This window comes from Phalacrocorax aristotelis, chromosome 11, assembly GCF_949628215.1.
Source record: "Phalacrocorax aristotelis chromosome 11, bGulAri2.1, whole genome shotgun sequence".
Classification (NCBI taxonomy): domain Eukaryota; kingdom Metazoa; phylum Chordata; class Aves; order Suliformes; family Phalacrocoracidae; genus Phalacrocorax; species Phalacrocorax aristotelis.
In genome coordinates, this window is record NC_134286.1 from 21,933,162 (window position 1) to 21,954,068 (window position 20,907).

General features: G+C 46.7%; 1 protein-coding gene across 2 annotated transcripts in view; it reads left to right on the plus strand.

Moving 5' to 3' along the window:
• NEXMIF (neurite extension and migration factor) overlaps positions 1–20,907 on the plus strand; it is a 175,051-nt gene that overhangs the window by 141,290 nt on the left and 12,854 nt on the right. For both annotated transcript variants that reach the window (XM_075106264.1, XM_075106265.1), the window contains one exon: positions 17,464–17,588. In XM_075106264.1, coding sequence (XP_074962365.1) covers positions 17,513–17,588 — 76 coding nt within the window. In that variant the 5' untranslated portion in view covers positions 17,464–17,512. The remainder of the gene's footprint in view (positions 1–17,463; positions 17,589–20,907) is intronic.

The window sequence follows — 20,907 nt, forward strand, 5'->3', positions numbered from 1 at the left end:
TTCCCCTTCCCTTTTTTATCTGTTGCTTAGGACAGTCAGTAATTGGGACACCCATCAGCATATGGGAGGCACATTCTTCCGCCTGAAGGTTTTTAATTCACACTGACCGAAGAGCCGTTTCCCCCGCGCTTGCTGACGCCTGCCCCATGCAGAGAGCCGGGATGCAGCACGTCCCCTTCCTCGGCGGGGTCCTGCCCCTTCGCCTGAGCTCGGAGAGCACCGTGCACTGAACCCGAATGACCACGGCCTGGTTGACCCATGGTGGTGGCTGGGACCAGTATGGGTGTGTGTCCCTGCTTGGATTCTGAAGGACAATGTTTGCTTTATCCAGGTGAAATATTTTTTTATTTTTATTTTTAATCTTAACTGATGAGCTGGAAAATAACACACACACGCAACGCGCTTTCCCAAGGATGCTTCGTAGTGTCATTGCGTCTCCACGACAGAAGAGCTCTTCTTACCTGGGAGTTGGTGCCCCAAGTTCTCCAGACCCTGGCGGGAGATGCTGGGAACTCACCCTGCCCGTGCAGAAGGGAGGGAGCCGGCTGTCTTCACCGCAGGGGATGGAAACCCGGTCTTTCCTCACAGGCCGTTAGAAAACAGAGGAGAACACGATGCTCCCTAAGGATCACACAGAATCCCAGACTGGCGGGGGTTGGGAGGCACCTCTGGAGCTCATCCCGTCCCACCCCTGCTGGAGCAGGCACCCCCAGAGCAGGGGCACAGGGCCGCGTCCAGGCGGGGGGTGAATGTCTCCAGGGAAGGGACCCCACAGCCTCTCTGGGCAGCCTGTGCCCCTGCTCTGGCACCCGCACAGGGAAGGGGTTTGTCCTCATGTTCAGGGGGAACTTCCCATGTTCCAGCTTGTGCCCGTTGCCCCTTGGCCTGGCGTTGGGCACCACTGAAAAGAGCCCGGCCCCATCCCCCTGACACCCGCCCTGCAGATATTTGTAGGTATTGATAAGATCCCCCCTCAGCCTTCTCTTCTCCAGGCTGAACAGACCCAGGTCTCTCAGCCTTTCCTCACGAGGGAGATGCTGCAGCCCCCGATCATCTCGGTAGCTCTCTGCTGGACCTGCTCGAGCGGTTCCCAGGATCTTCTGGTTCAGAGCTGGGTACTGGGGAGAAGGCAGAGCTGCACAGGGCTTGAGGGCAGGCGCAGGCATCCACGTGCTCAGAGCAGATTGCCAGCTGCCCCGTCTCTCCCTGTCTCCAGAAAAAGGATTCAGAGGCAACTTGGCATAAGAGAAATTTTAAATCTTCTCCTTACTCTCCATCTGTCAGTGTTTCCTTGGAGGGAAATATTATTTTTCAGCTGTATGAGTGGCCTTTTCCAGGTACGGTTGACACCTGCATTTTAGAAATACAGGGCTGCAGCTCTGCAGTGGTGAGCGATGTGTGCCGGCAGGCGGGTGCCATCGGGCAGATGCCTGCAGCCTGGGAAAGTCAATACCCACCGCTCGAGCGCCGCTGCCACAAAAACATTGCCTTTTCTGAAAATGCTTCCCAGTGCTTAGGAAACATAAAGCGTCATTGAAATACTAAGCGCTATTATTGTTGAATTGGTGCAGGCAATGGTCTGGAATCTGGAACCAGATCGCTGCAGAGGGGGGAAAAATAGAGAGGCTTACAGCATCCTGATACAAGCGGGCAAGATGAAGGATCCAGAGCAGGAAACCTCAGCTCAGCATTTTCTGGCTGATCCCGGTTTTATGTCTCAGCACTGATGTTGTTATTTTAATATAGTTACATGGCTGGGGTTGCTGTGATTAGCAGAGCCATTTGCAGCGCATTCTTCAAAACTGCCAATCGATTTGAGCTCAAAATAGACGAAAGCCCCTGTGTAATTAACGGCTGCTGCCCAAAAAGCACTAGTTTGGAAGGTCTGAAATGGGATTCGATGTGTTTGTACAGGGCCTGTACGAAGTGCGGGGTCCCCGCACCCCTGCCTTGTGCGCCTTGTAATAGCAGATCGGAGAATAAGATTGTTAAGCCTAAAAGGCAATAAGATGTTGGATGAATTTTGTTTAAATCCCATGAAGAACCTCGATTCTGGGTGGATTTCAACCAAAAGACCTTGCAAAAGCTCACCTGGTGGGAAAGCAGAGTTAAAGGGCGGCTTTGGGAGCTCTCCTGCCCCTCGTGACCCTGTCGCTGGCCGTGTCTCCTTGCGCTTCTACGGGACGTGGAGGTCACGTCCTCCCCACCTCCTTTTATCCAAGCTGCCTCTAAGGTTTAGAAGAGAAGCTAATTGTTCCTCCTTTAGATATTGAATGTGCACCCTGGACTTCTACTAACAGTTACTTCAAGGGGTGGAAGCAGCCGGATTTTGTCCAGATCAGGCCAGTAGCGCTGGCAGCGACTGCCCGAGCTCTGAGCACCGCAGGGTGCCCATGGCGCTGTGCAGCCTCCTTGACGACACCGTTCCTCCCCGATGATATTTCTCCTGCCAAGCCAGAGGCCGTAGGCTCCTTTTCCCTTTGTATTTCTCCTTTCGTTGCTGTTTGCAAGGGTCTGTAATGAATGCCAGCCATCGTTTTGTCAGGTGAATGGAGAACTTGGTTCGCGTAGCACTGGGTGCCCATCCATCACTTGCATCCTTCTCTTGAAAATAGAGATGTGCTGCCCCTTGGCCAGCCTTCTAGCCAGGCAATCCCACGAGGGTGGTCCTCCCGTAAATCTTTGCATGGGTTGGAGGGCCAGGGCAGCATGGGTGGGTGACGGCGGGGACACGAGCAAAGCGCACCCAAGAGGAAAGCCTCGAGGTACAGAGTGCGGGTCGCTTCTGCAAAATACCGCGTTTGTAGGGGCTGCCGGCGCCTCTGCAGCGATAGCAGATACCCTCGCGCTCGCAGCGTTGGCTTAAGAGCTGGATTCCTCCCTCCGAGCCCGTTTTATTCAAGGTGAAGTTGTCAGTGGCCCCGGCATGCATACTGCTGGAGGGCCGCAGCGCTCGGTCACTGGGCACCACTTGCCTTATTGGATTGCACGTCGTGACCGCAATCATGACTGCGTCCCCGTCTTTGAAGAGCAAGCCCAGTTTCCAGCAAGTACTTGCTGTGTCAGGACCTGCAGGAAATTCCAACAGATTCATTTTTATCGCAGATGATGAGTTATCCGTGATCTGGTCTTGGTTTTCCAGGGAAATTGGTATGAAACCATGAATTCTTCGTTTGGTTTGCATTTAGTAGGCTGCTTTCAGTTTGGTTTTGACTTTATCATGGTCTCATTCTTTATGGTGTGAGGCTAAGAATTTTATCCGGCAATACGATGAGATTTTGACTAGTTTAAAATGATTTTTTTGTTTTGAGCTTTACCAAAGAGAAGCGTTTTTAGAATTATTTTTAGTAGCTCCTGTGGTTTCCATCGTTGCCACCTATTTAGCCAGGATGCTTTGGAAACGACAATAAAAAGTGTCCTTGAGAGGCTGGGAACACATTGCTGCTGACTTCTGAGGAAGTTTAAAGAAAGTCAAATCGTTTAGTTTTGAGGGGAAGTTACAAAAATCATGTTTTGTGGAAAACAAAGTACTTAGCAGGGCTTTGCATTAGGCAAAGACAAACCAGCAGACTTAAAACGTAGAGCAAAGACAAAATTTCCCTCCCCGTTACGTCGTTCCTTGCCTCACTCATATTGTGAGCACAGATTTGGATACAAATTCTGTATTTTTACTGAAGAATTGATTTCACGGTTGCCCTAAGTGAATAAAGCTGTGATGTATTAACTAATGTCAGGCATGGGATGTTTACCTATTTATCTTTGCTGCAGCATTGCCCGTAGTATTTTTTTCCCTCTGTTCTCCAAGACTCGTTAACGTTGCAGACACAACCAAGGTCCTCCTAATGAAACAACTGCAGCCATGCAGCTCAATACGCAGAGTAACACCTCCAGCAAAAGCTGATAAATGCCTTTGTTTACGAATTTTTTTTGTTCTTCCCAATATGTTTGCATGGAGAAAGAACGGGGAAACATATTGACTTCCTCCTAGTTTAAAAAAAGTTGAGCAAAAAGGAAGGTGATGGAGCCGGGGAGGGGAGATGGTTGCAGGACCTGCGGAGCATGGCTGGGGCCAGCGGCCCGTGCGTGGCCCGGCAGCAGCAGGTTATTCTGGTGGCCTCTCCCCAGCTCGGCGCTTCGGCACCCTTCTCTTGGGCAAATGCCTGCTGTGGTACCTCTTTGCGCCGCCGTGAACCAGCGCCGGGAGCGTTCGGGCCCTCCGGCGTGGCGGTGAGCGCGCGGTCGTTAATGCGGGGGGAGCGTTTCGGGCGTCCCCGGCTGGCTGATTGGTGTAGCGGGGTTTGAATTCTGCGGTGAATATGACTAATAATCCATGACCTGGCTGTGATTATAGATGAAAGAAAGCTGATGAAGAGACCCTGCAGTGGCACAGAAAGGAATTAGACATTGTCTAAAGCCAGGGCAGTACCGGAGCATTTGGATTTCACATCTGAGATTCACGGGTGAATAATTCAGCACTTGAAAAAATGCTTCAGCCGCAGCGTGACATCTCCACATCTTCTTTCAGTGATATCCAAGATTTTAACTAAACATTGCTTCCCAGGGAGCTGGGGCAGCTGTCCAGATATTTTTCCTCTTAAATATCAACATTCCAGATTGTTACCTGGATACAGATGGAAATTTGGACCAATGTCTCAGGAGCTGCCCTCTCTCTTAATGCGGGATTTTGCCTTCAGAAACTGCCTTCGGTGTCTGGCGGAAGCCAAAATCTTTCCAAGCGAAAATTAAGAGACGTAGCTTTATATTTCATGGACGCTTTCCTTTTAATCACGTGAACTGCTAAGGCATGCAGGGTTGTGGATGGCGTTGTTTGGGAATTTTTAGTAAGTGAACCGGTTCTCAATGGCGAACGTTGGCAGATTTATTAAATGCGAATAAGAAAGTAGAGGAAAAAGTAGAATGCGTATAAAATGGCCTTGTAAAATGGCTCGCTGTTTTATAAATGCGGGAGGCCTATAAAGTAAACCAGCTGCTGTACTTTAAAACTAAATATAGTGCTGTTAAATCTCTGCATTTGAATGGTAAGGTATAAATAACCGTCTGGAGACGTAAGAGTTAAAGTCTTCGTACAACCTTAACTCTGCTTCCTCCAGCATATACATTATAATGTCTTTAAATAAATGATCACATATTATTCCTCAAATAATTCATCCTTTTTCTGAATTATTAGCTAAAAATAGATAGTATCTTGTAATTGTCATCAATTCAGGCTCCTTATCGGGCCTAATAAATTCTTTTCTCAGTGTGATAAGTGTTTTGATAATTTGCTTTTCCTGCCTACCCTTATTCCCTTTTGAGTCAGAAGTATTTGCTCCTTCAGGTGCACATCGCGGGATGAGACCGTGGAGCTATTTCACCTGTACAAATCGGTGGTCCAGCTGTGTCAGCTATAGGAAACTACTCACTCTGTTATGAAAGTATGCCTAGGTCGGTCGGTGCTGTATAGTTTCTGTAAGTGTAAGTCACTTTTAGATAGGCCTCGCCCGGCAGACTCAATATACCCAGGTGGTCTCTGGGAAAAAATGATGATGATGATGATGATGCGTTTCAGAGCTGCCACCCGGTTGCGTAATTAAAGGTTCTGAAAGCAAAAGCAAATGAACAGAAGTAACCCCAGCTTTGTACGCCAGAGCTAAAAACACAGGCTTTCCTTTCCCAGCTCAAGGAACATGCAGGAATTGCATGAAGTTGAAAGTTTAAAAAGGAAATCATATGGAAGAGCCCATCTGCTATCAATATAGCCATTTATATGTATATAAAAAGGAAAAAATCCTTATAAAACTTCAAGTTGCTCATCAATATTCAAAGGATCTGGCTAGGAACTTGGATTTAATGGCTAAGGGATTTTTCTCTTCCACATCCATGAGGAATGTCACCCCTTTTTGGGGGTCTCTCACCTTTGCCTCTTTTCTAGCAATCTGCTTTCCTTAGTTTCTCAAAGCCGACGATGGCCCACATTTTAGCATTTTATCGTCAATGCAGTGAAGATACGGGAGGAACGAGCCCTTCCTCCCGTTGCTCTGGCGTTATTTCTGCCTGTGCCCAAGCGAAGCGCTCAGTTGTTTGGTCTTCCTGTCTGTGCTTTTATGAAAATTACGTATACTTTAGAGATTAACACTTTTTATCCTGAGTCCGTGTCAACTAATTGCTAATGAGAGACAAACACGCTTTGCTAAGATTTCTTTTTTCCTGTAAAATTTCTAATTTGAAGATATTAGAAAAGAGGAATGTTTACCCCGCTAGGGTTACTGCAAATATCCTGATGAGCTTTCATATCCCCCTCCAGCGCCAGCCAGCTTAATTGCCCTCTTTAGTCCAAACTCTAATATATTACAAATTTGTGCAGAAAAATATTTCCTCTTTTCTTTCTTCTTTTTTTAAACCTGGTGATTAACAGGGACGAGAAGACAATATTTCTGATAGGGAACCTTAAGAGGTCAAAAAAAAGAGGTTATCGTAAAGTTTAGGACTGAGTCTTTGCTTCAGCACACCTCTGTGAAATCCGTTTCCTCGTGCTGTTCTGGCTCCGTATCAATCTGTGCCTTTAAACAAAATTTTACACACCATTTTCAGCTGAGTGATTTGATAATACCCAGCGTGCAAGGGACTGTGAAACATCCCCTTTCTTAGTAAGCTTCCGTAATATTAATGCACTCGACCTTGGTCTCTCACATTTTGTGATTAGATTCATCGGAAGAGTTTGCTAAGCTTTTAAGATACTGTCTTGTAGACCTATCCGTAAATACTGCAGGAGAAAGAGAATTTTGGTAATAAGTTCATTGAAATGAAGCGATTCTGCCCATCAGGAAATCTCCGTCCTGAACTATTCTTTAATGGCTTTTGTTATTTTAGACTAGACGGATACATAATTAGCTTTGGAGAGGTCCTTGTGTTTTTGTAAGGTTAATACCCAAGTATCACACTGAATTTTCAACCTTTGCAGATTTATGAGAGTTGGGGTTTTTAACCATTCCAGCCGAATTTTCTCGGAAATGCAGGCCCTTACCATTTCTGATATAGCCTAACTTTATATCTGGAGGTTAAAACTACATGTTTGCAATACAGTTGCTTTTAAGGAGGAAAGGCAAAAAGCAACATTACGGGCTGTCTTTGGGCATCTTTCCTTCTTCTGCCCGTAACAGCTGGCGGGTCACAGCTGGCGGGTCGGCAGGCAGAGCACGGGGCGGTGGCAGCAGTGGGGACCCTGCTTGCCAATATTAACCCCACCGAGGCATCCCCACATGCTAGCACAGCAACGTCAGCTCCTCTTGACAAAGCAAAAATGTAAATTCTCAACTCATCTCTAAAGAAAAACGCTTCTGCTGCCGTTTTCCCATTCGCTTTAGCCCGAGACTTTGCTATGGTATTTTGAACATTATTTTTGTAACTGTCATGTAGTGCATTAAGTGCCCTCTTAATTTTATCAGCAGTTTGCCTGCCCACAACGAATCCTGAGCGATCTGGAGTCGCACACCCGACTCGGACGCCACATGGCCGCCTGCCAGCACGCCGGCCAACGCTCGGCATTAGCGTCTATTGATGAAGTGAGTTTGTGGGACAGAAAGCCGGTACAATCTGTCACCTATATGCCTACTACAGCCCTCTTCGGTCCCTTCCAGTGGGAGGGTGTATCTCCTCCATGCATAATCTAATTAATCAGAGCCATTTAAACATTTCGGAGCCCTTAAAATTCAGCTCTAAACCCACGTGGATCTGCTCGCTTATCGGTCTTCAGGTAAGTTGCGGTATCTGCTTCCCCCTCCCTCGGGGGCTGTTTAGGGACTTTCTCTCCTGGTTCTGGCTGAGGCAGGGTTCTACCTCTCACACAAGCTAAGAGAGACAGCTGAGAGAGGGCATCTCTTTCAAAGTTGTCCAAAAGTGTGCGTTTTCTCTCCCTAACAAAATGTCTGTTTTCCTTGGGATCGCTTATAAACAGGATTGACATCCTTTTTTAGCTTCCGTTTGGCTTGCCTAGAGTTTGTTTCAGAGAATAAGTTTATTTGCTTTACTGATTTGTACAACACTCAATTTACCTTCATTTCCAGTATTGGGTGATGTTTTGGGTCCTTTCTGCCACTTTTTGAACCCCAGGGTTGGAAGAGCCTCGATCCTGGGCTACTCCGGTTTGGCTCTTGTTTTGCTTTTTGGTTTATTGCTGACGGTGGTGGTTTGTGTTGTTATGATTTGTTAATAAGCCTTGTTAATGAGCTACTCACTCTCTTCATGGCCTTGCAGCCTCCCGTAGCAATTTATTGATTTGCTCTTAGATACTCCTGGAAATCTTTGTATGTGCCTTGTGCTGCGAGGCAGCGTAGGGTAGGTATGTGCTGTTCCTGAGTATTGGTTATATTTTGAGTTCCCATCTACGGAAGGCAGGTCTGCGAGAAAATAATGAGAGCAGCTGATTTATGACCCTCATGGAGCTATGTAGAGCATATCAAGTCCTACAATATATGCCTGTGCCGCCGAGAAGTGAGATCAAGGTTCTTCCTCTTTCAGATACACTCAGGTCTTGCTCTTCCAACAAATACCCCCTTTGCCTCCATTCTTTGCAGTCTTGATGTTCTCAAGAAAAGAACATTAAGACGTCTCTTAACTCAAGAGCTAAGTTTAGGAAATCCCTGAAATCCTCTCTTGCCTTCCCCTCATCCCATCCCAGACAAAGATAACTTCTGCTTCTCTAAATATATCGGTAATCCTAATAAGCTGTAAAAAGGAAGGAGCTAACCCTGGCTGGATAGCTGCTGCTGTTAATTTTCTTCTGAGGTGACCTTTGGTCAGGGTGGACCAGAAGTCCTCGCCCAGCAGCCTGCCTGCTAAGACAGAAAGGATGTATTTAGCTCATAAAATTACAAGCCTGTCCTAGGGAGCAAGGTGGCAGCTGTACCTGTGACAGTTCCCATCACTGATTTTTTTAACAGGCTTGTGCCAATGGCTTCATACTAGCTCTGTCTGTTGTAAATTGTAAAACCGTCTTTCTTTGGATAAGGCTATTCATCTCTTTTAATAATTATAGAAATGTTTTAACTTTAGGCCATCATAGCTAAAAGACAGTTTGTATTCTTTTTCATTTTCAGGAGGTGAAAATCTACCCCTCAGCTTGCCAGTGCTTTTCAAAACTATGCAGCTGGTAACACTAATTATTGCTTAATTACCTTCCCCTTTTATAAAACGGGAGAGGATGACCAAAAAGAAGCCCAGTGACTCTTCTTAATAGTCCTCCCTTGCTCTTGGTAGCCAGCAATCCTCTTTATGCTTCTTGACCCTAAAATCAGGTGTACTCGCTGGAACCCTCATGAGTCTACTTGGGCTCCTGCATTTCCTCACCCTTGTTATTCCCAGGGGAATAGTTCTCCAGCCCCACAGTGTAAATTCGTCCCGCATCTGATGAAGAGGGATGTTTAGCTTCCTCACCTGTGTAATCAGCTTCCTAACAGGTTCTTGACTGCCGTCTCTGGGGACATGGTGTTGAGCTGTGCTCATCCAAGGCCGCCGTCCTTTGCTTTTGGACTCAGACCGTCCTTTATTCCTCCCATTTTCTCGGTCTCTCTGTTCTCTGTGTCACTACTTGGATTTTCGTTCCCCACAGGGTTCCCCGTCTCCCCAGTTACTGCCCCATCTCGCACCCGTCCCTTGAACCCCCGTAGTGCAATGATTCTTCACTCTCTTCCTTTTGCATTTTGGTACTCTGTCTTTTGGGTTTAACAGCTATCCTTTCCCTAATACGGTACAGTATTATTATGAAATACGCCGTATTTCAGACATCCCCTCATGCGTTTCAGCTTCTCAAGGATTTTAATTGCCGCCTTTTCCCTTTATGATATACTGCTGTTCTTGATGTGTGAAAATACATTTACAGAGAAAGCTCCTTCTGTATTTTACGTGTGCTTTGTCAGGAAGGCTATAATTTTGTTCACTTCCTTCCTTTTTCCTTAAAGTTGTTTGTGACAGGTCTTGAAACACTTGCACCTTATGTCCTCCCAGAGTAAGGTCAGAAACTGTCATTTATTTCAGAGTCAGCTCTAAAATAGGCTCCTCTTAATATCATATCTCGGGGTCTGCTGGAGTTGGGGCTCGGGCTCTGCGATAATTGTTGCATCTGCTTTCAGCTGAGGAAAAAGTGGAGGCTTGCTATGAATATTAACAAGCCATCCATCCCTTACACCTTCTGGGAACACACTGGTTCTTAAATTGTTTCTTTTCATGGTTTTTGTGTTCTCCATTTTCTCTGCAAGCTCTTTTTTTATCAACTTCATTTCTTCCCCCCAGATTTATTCCTAATTGGAGGCTTTTATCTGTATTTTTACCTAGGTTGCCAAACCTATTCTCAGCTAACGTTGACTCTATCAAACCCTACCTTCCTGAAGGGTTTTAGATGTCTCACTACTGGGATTGACCCACAAAGGCCTTCTTTGTTTCCCGTTTCTCCTTCACTTGGCCTTTCCTCCCATGCGCTCGGCATCTTTGATAGGAAGAACCCAGGGAAGTGCTGGGAGGTATGATTTCCTCATGAGATTTTCCTGGGAAAATAACTTTGCAACCAGAACCCTTGAGTGCAACATCCCTTTCGTGGACCGGAGAAGCACTTTTATGATGGGCAGAGTGGGAGGATGGTCTCATGCTGTACCTTTCCTTATGAACTTCACCTTTCCAACCCTGTCAGTTCTGGAAACCTCGTGTATTCTTTGTATTTCTTTCTTGCCACGGCGCTGGGCAAAATTCAGGGGACCTTGGCCTAAGTGAAAATGTAAATTCTTGGGAAAACAGGTTTCCTTGGAGAGGTACTTCTAAAGAACCTCTTTTTAGAGACTTAGTAGTAAAATACATCCCCGTTACTGGCAAGTGAACATTTTTATCGCTTCACCCACCAGTTATCAAATTGTACTGAAGACCAAGGATTAAGTGGAGTCCATGGAATGAAAGGGATTTGGGAATTTCAGAATCTGGTAGGAAAATAGCATCCTTCGGGTCAGTGAGCAACGAGCCTGGCATCACTGCACCAGCTCCTGTTGTGTGGCGGGATCGCTGCCCCACCACACTTTCTCCATGGGAAACTCTATCCGCTGTCCAGGTTTTGTCAGGACTAAAAGGAAAGAAAAAAGTCAAAAGCCCCAGACAGGAAACCGCTCGGATATTTTCCTCTGCAGAGGTCTTGCTGCCCACTTCAGCGCAGGAGGAGGCGTGTGATGGGACGGCCTTGCTGTGAGCTCAGGGGGGCAGCCTGGGGGGGCGAGAGAAGCAGGTCGGGCTGCTCGGGAGAGCGTCGTTTCTGTTTACGGCTGATTCCTGGCAGATGCCCCTGAACTCTGCTTTGTGCTTCTGCAGGAGAGTTAACGAAGTCCTACAAGGGCAGGAGACATCGTCATTAGGAAGAGCACGGCATGTTCAGCATCCATTTGTACTGTGGATAGAGCTGAATTCTTTTCTACTATTACTCCACTGAATGTAAATCTCTCAGAGACATTTACATGGTATTTCTTTTTAAGTATATAATGTTTTCATTCAAAAGTATCATAATTCTTAAAAGACCTGTCAGAGGCTCTGACATGTAATTAATTTCTCTAAAGCTCTTTTTTTGAAAGATACAACTGCATATATAGAACACCTGCGCTTATTCACAACTCTGCAGGAAAAAAGCCACATCTTCTTTGCTTTCTTCCCCCACTTCTCCATAAAAAGATTTTCCCTCACTTTGGATACTCCCTCTCCATCTACCCTCATGATCTACAACAAATAAAAGCACTCAGTATGTAAAAGCTGTGTGTAAATAGGAACTGGCACGTTGGGTTTTGTCTGGGTGCTAGCGACCTTTTATTTATTCAGCTTTAAGCCAAAACACTCTTGCAACTTTAATTATGGAACAGCTATCGCTAACCCATAATCTAGTCCATCTAATATAATTCCCATATGTGTAGGTGGGCTTTCAGTCAGTCTCGTTTTCACCTGGTAGATCTTCTTTTTTCCCCTCCTCTGCTTGGGAGGAGTGTGTTAAGCTTCAACAAGTATAATGCTGGTGCCCAGGAAACATGAACGAGATGATGTTCAACGGGCTGTGGATATATTTTTTTTTTTTAAGAAAATATATATATATAAGCAGCCAAGCCCTGGATTACGTGGAGGTCAGGGCTAGCTGGCCGGCTTTCTCCCCTGTAAGTGCTTCCAGGGCATCACTGCAACCACTGCTGCTTCTGCTGGAAAATGCCGTGAGCTAAATCACTGCTGCTTCCCAGGGAAGAGACTGTGGAGAGTCCTCTCACGGGGAGGAAATCTCTCCAGCAGGTCCCTTGGCACAATTTCTCTTGGGCCGGCGCCTGGAGAACCAGGGCTCTCCAGCTGGGGAGGCCAAAGGGCACGTCCTCGCCCCGTGGCACCTCTGACAGCAGCAAGGTGATGGATCTCTACCTGTACGCCCTGTGAACACCCATGCAGGACAGCTGCGTGCGGTGCTGGGGGGGAACAGACATTTTCTGGCTGAGAAAGAAGCAAAGGAAATTGTTGCTTTCTATGTAGAGGAGAGGCATCGAGCAGATGCACTTTTTCCCCCATGGTTGTATAAATTGGTGGCATTTCCCCTTTCACCTTTGTAAAATAATCATTAATAGGAGCGTGCTTAAATCCAAGCCGTACAAAAAAGTACCAGTTTTAAGTGAACATAAGGTCCATCTTTTACATAAGTGGAGATGAATGTGGGAACATGCCCAGATGTTTTAGCTTTGTAATTCGGGTGTTTCCTCCTCTGTTCTAGGTGAATAACCGGCACCCCTCAGTTTCATTCCCCATAAGGAGCATGGCTCATGCTGCTGTTGCTTTGCATACCCTGTTGAATTTATAGAAGAAGAAATAATCTGGTGTTACTCACAAGGCAATAGGAGGTTAACAGTGGAGTGGAGGGTCTGTTTTGGGCACTGCGTTTGTATTCTTCCAGACTTGTGCACACAACCTGGTCACTAACAGCTTTGGTACAACCCCGTTAGCACAAGCAGGCGGAAAAATGACAGGGAATGTGAGGAATGGAGAATTTTCTGGGCTGTAATGCTGAGGGGTTTTTTGAGGTACTTGCAGTCTTTCACCTGACAGAAGTCATAGGGCTGAAAGGGATTTCTCCAGGTCACCGAGTCCTGCATCCTGTCCTTCTGTCCATTAATTTGTCCATCTTGTGCTTAAAACTAGTTGGATTCTTTTTGAGTTCCACTGCTTGCTTTCTGCAACTTCTTCCCTTTGATCTCCTTTCATAGCCTGTATCTTTCTCTGTCATGCCAGCTGTGATCTTAGCACACCAATGCCCTAAAGTACGTGGTGCAATCAAGAAAAGTCCTTCTGAATTCTTCCCTACGACTTGAACCACCTGTGACCGTCCTTGAAGCACAGCCTGCCAAGCTGTGCTCCTGCCCTCCTCCTCCGGAGACCTGGAGTTCATCTGACTCTGCATCTTTCACCGTCATCTTCCACCCGCCATCCTCTTCCTCCATCCTCTCCAGCTCCAGTCAAGTTCACAAGCTTCAAGCTGGTGACTGATTTTCCTCTTGTCAATTCTTCATAATAGCATGACCCCAACCGTGTACCTCCTCAATGGCCTGACGCCGTCTGAAATCCATATTCGTTCCCTTTTATTCTTCTGTCCTCAGATGGCTCTGTGTGTTGTGCTCTCCTGCTACCTGGTATATTCTCTGCCTGTCGCCTTTATATGCCAGACCTCTCTTGGTTTAGTTTTTCTTCCCAGGGACCCAGCTGCTCTCCTCTTTGTTACTCCCGGTCTTTGGCTTCTTCTTGGTCTGCATCACATCAAGCCCCTTTGTCAGCTTTTCTTTCACAGTCGCCGGTGTTTCTCCCTGTCCCTCTTGGGCTCTGACCTTTCATGGTCACACCGCTCCCGAAAGGTCCTCTCGTTCAGTAGGTCTCTGCAAACTTCACATTGTCTGTCTCATTCGCACTTCTCTCCGGCTGTATGTGAAGATCCCCCATCTGAGCTCTTTCCAGCTCTATTTCTAGAGCTAAGCTCTGCTTGCTGAGTTAACGCGCTCAAGGCAAATAGTTGTCCACAGGCACGTCCCCTTTGTTCTTGCATTTCGTCACCTTCATTGTCTTCTCCAGCCTTCGGATGCGCACACATCCCAAAAGATGACAATGGGAGATGGAAAGTCCCACGGGTCCCCCCACCTATAAACTCTCTTTTTCTGCCTCCATTACCTTGGCTGCCTGCTTGCCTATGGCTTGCCCTCTCGGTCTGTTGCCCAAACAAGCCCTGCTCTCTCCTTGAGGGTTGGCCGTTGAGCAGCTGTCAGAAGCCAGGAAAGGTAGCAGCCTCCCTCATGGACCCGTTTGCAAACTGCACTCAATCCGCCGACTCCGCAAACCGAAGGAGCAGGAAGCAAGCAGGCAGAAAGGCGTGCAACCCACGCACGAGACCGTGCCCCTTCCTCCTTCCGTGGAAATCCCAGCGGTGATAGGACGATGCCTTCTTTAAAATGCTTGGGACCTTTCTTGGTGAGCCTACCAGTTTTTTATGTCCACATTGTTATTTTCTCTCTGGAGAGGTTTTGTGCGCTGGAAGGGATAAATTTACATTATCGGAGAATTCTTGTTTCTGCTTTTGTCCTATGTTTTATTCATTGCAAGCCATTACTTAATATGACTGTGATTATGTTACCGGTTGAAAGCAGGCCACCTGTGGCATTTTATACCCAATTGCTATAAACCAGTACACCCAGGCAAAAATCAGGTCAGCGAAGCCGTGCAGCGACAGTGCTTGTGCATCAGAGCTTGGAACTGCAGGTCTCAGCTTATCGTATTGATAACGCAAAGACTTGACTTGCGGGATGAAGCTTCTTGCAGCAACACTGGATCAGCTCTTACCCTTCAACCTGGCTCCTGTGCGTTAAACGTGGAACAGTGAGGAAAAGTTCAGTAGTATCTTGATTTGGCTTATGTACTTGGATAACTTGAAATGTTGCCGTGATTCTCCTGTGAATATAAATATTACTAATATTTAAATGATGATCATACTCCAAGTCCTTTCTAGGGCTGAGGCTGTGTTTCTGTGAGGAAACATGCCCCGTCCTTTGGAGGGCAGCAGGTTCACGCCAACCAAAAGCAGTTCCATTTCATGCAGCACAGGAGCTGTCGCACGCCTTACCGCAAGGTGCTGTGGAGGCCAGCAGTGTCAACTAGGTTGAAAATAATTAGGGAAATTAATGGAATAAATTGTGGATGTAGTCTCTGAATGCTGAAGCCCCTCAGCTACAGATAGTCGCAAGCGAGGCGCGATGGCGGGGCCTTTCCCCTTTTACTTTGCATCTGCTGGTGGCTGTGCATGGATAAGCCTCTATCAGAGCATCACCTCTGCACTTCAGAAAGACAGCGGAGATCAGAGTATACAGAAATGTTGGTTATAACCTTCTGTACGTTGAAGATGATGGTCCCATCATCCACAGCCTTGAAGTGAGCAACAGGTTCGGATCTGTAAATGGCCGTAGCCAAATGCGCCGTTCTCCAACCCTACCTGCCCGTGGATAACTGAAATGGAAGATCTTTGCACATGTCTCTCCCACCTGGCAAACCACGAGGGTGTGCAAAACATATTTACCAGGTCACGATCTACTGAAGCTCCTTACTCAACTCAGCTCTTCCTTCTCCCAGAGCTTGCTCAGGCAGCAAGCAGCCCCCTCCCCAGAAGCCACGCTGGCCCATGTGTGGGGCCAGCGGTGGTTCCCCGGTCTCCTGAGAAGCCTCTGGTTTTCCTGAGGCGTAAGATATTTCATTCATATTTTCATTAATAGATATTTTAAAAACTTAATTTATTGATTCTTTATATTAATTAAGATACATTTAATAGGCAGGAGATATTACCAAGGAGGCATGAAGTTGTAGACCATCACTGGAAAATGCAGAGCAGCTTTCACATTCAGAAGCTAATCTTCAAGCTGCATGGAAATAAATCCCAGCGACGCCTGATCTGTGCTTTGGCGTTTCGAGTCGCTCCTGTTACAAGACGTCAGCGATGATTCGGCTGGAGCTTTTCTCAACTGCCGCGGGAGCCTGGGGTGGTGGGGAGGGTGCGGGTGCTGGCGGGAGAGAGGGGTCTTACTGCAGCAAACCGACTCGCCTTCTGAGAGCTTTGAAATACGGATTTGCATCAAAGTAAAACTCTCAGGGTTAGTTAAGTATTCCTCTAAATATGCAAAGGAACTGAGTTACTGATGCTTGTTATTCTTATCTTACTTTTGGTGTCACATCTTTAAGTTCAGTGAAGGTTTCACTTACTAAGGCAGTTGTAAAGATTTCACGTTAATTAAGAGGACTCCACTGCAAATCTGAATATGAATGAAGTTTGGCCAAGGAACCCAGGGCAGTGACTACTGTGGGAAGATCAGACGTTGACAAATGTTGATTAAAAAAACCCAAACCAACCCAAACAAACAAACAAAAAACCCACAAAAAAGCCAACTAAAACAATGTTTCAAACTAGTACCTGTTCTGTGAGAGAGAAAAAGTTGAATTCAGGTTGCCAGGAGGAAAAAAAATAGATTCTGACTTTAATTTACGGTCAGAGAGGTGAAATTCTGTCCATTGAGAGCATTGATGGGGGTTACCCTGCGCCGCCCGTGCCCGGGGACTCAGCCACGTCTCTCCGTTGCAAGGTCTCCCTCTCCTTAGAGTGATCGTTTTAATGTGGGGGGATCCTCAACAGAGGAAGGGAGAGAATCTGGACCTGATTCTGATCCCGGTTTTGTTGCTTCGGAGAAGTGCCATCAAGTCCAGTCAACCTTGACTGGTGGTCATACAACCGAGATGAAGCTTAACCCAACAGGGCCCGTGAGGGTGGTGGTAGGTGGCTGGGGAACAATGCTTTCAAGGAAGGAGTTCTTGTGATGAAGAAGTGTTTTGAGTGAAGAATGAGACTAGACATCTTTTTTTCCCCAAAAACCTGCTTTTTTGGGGAGATTTTCATACCTGCCAGTGCTTGGAAGATGAAAGCAGTAGCTGGCAGCTAGGGTGGGCCGTTGTCACTCGGGATATCTGCGTTCCTATTCCAACTCCAGCACAGGTTTGCTGTTGCCTGACCTGGGGCGAGCCCCCTTTTCTTTGTGCCTCCACTCACCTGTCTGGAGATGACAACGCTTACCTGCTTTAGCAAAGCAGTTTCGGGCGATGCGAAGGGTGCTGCAGAGGTGCAGAGCACGCTCCACCTTCTAAAGAAGGACTTTGGGGAAGGAAAAGGTGATATATAGCATTTTAACCTTGCTGAAATACATTGGGCTTGGCTTTTGGAGTGGAAAAGTGAAAATACAATGGCCTAAATAAATAATATTTGTTCTCTTAAGCAGGGTAAGGGTGAGCATGGGAGGTTGTGCAGGGGTTTCTTATTGTTGTTATTTTTTATTCACGGTTCCTTGAGCTGATTCTGGGAATTGTACTGACTGTGGTTATGTTTCTGGAAATGTGCAGGTTGGCCAGATGCAGTGGGGCATGGAGTGAACAGAAAGAGGTTAAATTGATGGATGACCAACAAGAGCAGGATTGTGCCTCAGAAGACCAAGAAACTATCCTGATTAATGGGGTGAAAGAAAATGGTAAGGAACTTAATTACAGTACATGAGGGAGCAGCAACAACTTGCAAGCGAACTTATTTCCCTAATTCCTTTCCCATATTTAATTTTAGCGGTTTGCAGGTATCTCTGCAATGTGGAGCAGTAGGGTAAGTGGGTATTCTCTGCACAGACGTCACTCCAGCTGTGAATCTATACCTTTTTAGGTCGTAGCAAGTACGGCTTTTGCCCATGCATATGCATGGTTGGAAATGTTTATGTGCACGTGCAGTTTGAATTATGGATTTTAGCTTCTTAGGGAAAAAAGTCATACAAGACTAGGTGGCCCTTCTGTCTGCTGGGAATCGTTCCATCCCGTTGCAATTACTTATGAACCCGCTAGCCAATCCCAGCAATATTTGACTGAAGGGTACTTAGTCCCTACAAACTGGGGAGAAATTAGAGAATGGGTAGAAGAAACAAACCCAGATTAGCACCCAGGGAAAGGGAAGGTCGGGCTTGTGAGCTCGTTTTTGCCTTTTCTGTGTGGCCCATCAGCCAGCACGTGGGATGCCCTGGCCCATAGCACCGCTTCTGTGCACGCACGGGTGCCGCTGGCCGCAGTCATGCTGCTGGGAGCCACCAAGTCATTCCAGCTTCCATTGACGTCGGTGGGGAAGGATCAGCCCCTTCCAGCAGCCTGCCCCAAACGCCTGATGTTGTATCTATTTAATCGATTCCATACTTGCTTTCAAAGGCAATAACTGCTTAGGAGTAACAGTGCTCTGGTGCCTGAAAACCTGATGGAAATATCCCTCTGAGCAATTTCTCAAGTCATTTGAACTTTAGTCGCTAGCCGCAGTAGATGCAGTGGCAGTCCAGCGTTGAGGCAGAGCTTGACATTTTCATTCTTCACTGTGTTTTTATGTTTAATGTCATGGCTTTTTACATTTTGTATTGGCCTATAAATCTTGATGTATATATATTTATATAAATTTGACCCTGTTAGATATCGAGGACTTGTTCCTCTGATGTCTTGTATGTTCAAATCCTTCTGTCTCCTAAAAAACGAGGTTTACTCCAGCAAGAGTGCACAGAGTCAAATGTTGTTGCTCTTCACTACCAAAAACGTAGAGTGACTCCAGACACACAGGTGCGCGTGAGGATCCCGCAACATGTGCTGGAGGCAGGCGAAGCGTACGCTTGCGCTCGCCCCTGCGATGTAATTTTGGAGGTATCTGTCTTTGTCAGTCCATCTCCTTCACGACTACGCGTCGTAAAGCCGCAGCTGATGACAGCTGCTGGAGCTGCAAGATTTTCTACCCTCGGCCCCCTTGTTTAATCTAATAGGCAGTAAAATCAGTGCTTACCTGCTCGGTAAAGATGGGTGATTTCCAGAACCTGATACCACTTCCGTGAAATTCAATTAAACAGGGCTTAAAAAGCACTTTAATTAAACATTGTTGTGTAGGAGTTGCTGCTGAATCCAAAGCAGTGAGCCAGCGAGTAGCTCTGATGCCACCACCTCCCCGTCGGTGGCACCGGGGATGGGGCTGATGCTTTTCGCCTCCCCTCACCCTATGAGCGGGTGCCGGCTGCGGTGAGTCCAGAGCCGCCCTTGGGCTGCTGCAGTGCCCAGCTGGGGACTGGCCTCCCTTCGGAGCTGACTGACAGCAGGATGGTTCAGTGTTTTTCCCTTCAGGCTGCCCGCCTGCTTTTGGATGGCTGTTGAGTTAAAGCAGGAAAGGTGTTTTCGCTTCTCCAGCGTTTTCTTTCTTAACTGTAGTCTTTTGGAGTATTGTTTACTTTGAAGCATCAGTTGACCGTGTGCCTGATTTTAGGATGATACAAGCCCTAGAAAATCAAGTTTTGGCATTTGTATTTCACAGGAGTTCAGTTCACTTATACAAGTATAAATCTAACGAAACACCCAGAGAGAGTTTATTTTATATAATGACATCTCTGTATTGAATGCAACATTTGAAATTGAATTTTAGCTTTCTACCTCCCCCTTTTTTGAGTCTTACAGCATTCACAGGCATTCTTCTTTTATCCTCACATTTTCCATGCTTCCTGTCAGCTCCAAGCTGATTCTTATTTTATTTTACTTCTGAAGTGGAACTGCACTGGTTAATTTGTTTTGGTGCTTAAGGAAAAAGATACCACCTCTGCATTTCTGATCTAAAAACTGGTGGGAGGGACTCAAGAATCAGCTTTTTTTTTTTTTTTTTAACCCTTTTTGAGGGAAGGGAAGCAGCACAGATTTCAAGCAAGTCAGCCTGGTTTTCTCCAAGCCACGCGTGTTGAAGATGTTTACAGGCAATGCATTGCGCTTCTGGTTTGATGTGTAAAGTCCTTAGAGACCTCTCCCTAAGGCCCCCAGCAGCACAAAAGTGCTGGGAGCTTTTGGGATGAGATCTGGGGGATTTTGACCTCCTCTCAGTTTTACGCTTGGCGTGGGCAGGCCACCCTCCATCCCGTCCCGCTCCGTTTCCTATCGCCCACCCGCAGGTGGGAGCCCGGCTCCTCGCTCTGCTCGGCAGTACCGGCGCGGTGGGCATTTCATCGTGCCGGTGGTACGTGTGCCTACATGAACCTTCCCTGAGCGGCCGGTGTAGGTCGGCGTAGGGGCGGGAGGAGGCTTGCTTTTCTATCAGATTTGAATAAAAGCACTTGTCGCAGAGGATCCCAGCAACCGCGTAGTTGCCAAATCCCTTCGGATGCCCCATTTCTTGCTGGAGCCTGGTGCTCCAGTGGCATTTTAAGGCACTTGTCCTTCCTCGGAAAGCCTGCGCTGCTTCTACTCTCGCCCCCCCAAGCCTTCAGCGGAGCCACCAAAAGGTAAGACGTGAGCCACTACAAAAGCACCGGGCTCAGCTCTGAGTCGGCAGAGGTTTTGGCCGGTGTGAATGCGCACGTTGGTGTATTTTTTTTTTTAATATAAAGATATCAGAGCGTGTTCATGGATGAAAAGACATTGTATTTAAATTTCAAGGGCCATATTGTCCACTGAGCCAGAAGTCAGATAAAAGTATATTCGTAACTTTATTCTGCCATAAAAGAGCGCGACGAGGTAAAAATAAAAAATCCTTAGGTTAAAGAAAAAAATCTTTACATTATTAAAAAGGCACTTTTAGAGATGAGGGAAGAATGGCGAAACCCACAATAATTCTAACAATTGCTTTAAACTCTGTGTTACCTTCCACTTTCCCTCGGCGGGGACAGTGACAAAAAGTCTCCTGGGTTTTTAAAAATAGCCGTAACTTTCTGGCTCTCGGGCAGTAGTGCAGTTCAGGTACGTTTAAGCTGCAGACACCGCAGGGGGGGATACTTTGTTTCTTTAAGAATCTTATTTTTCCATTAA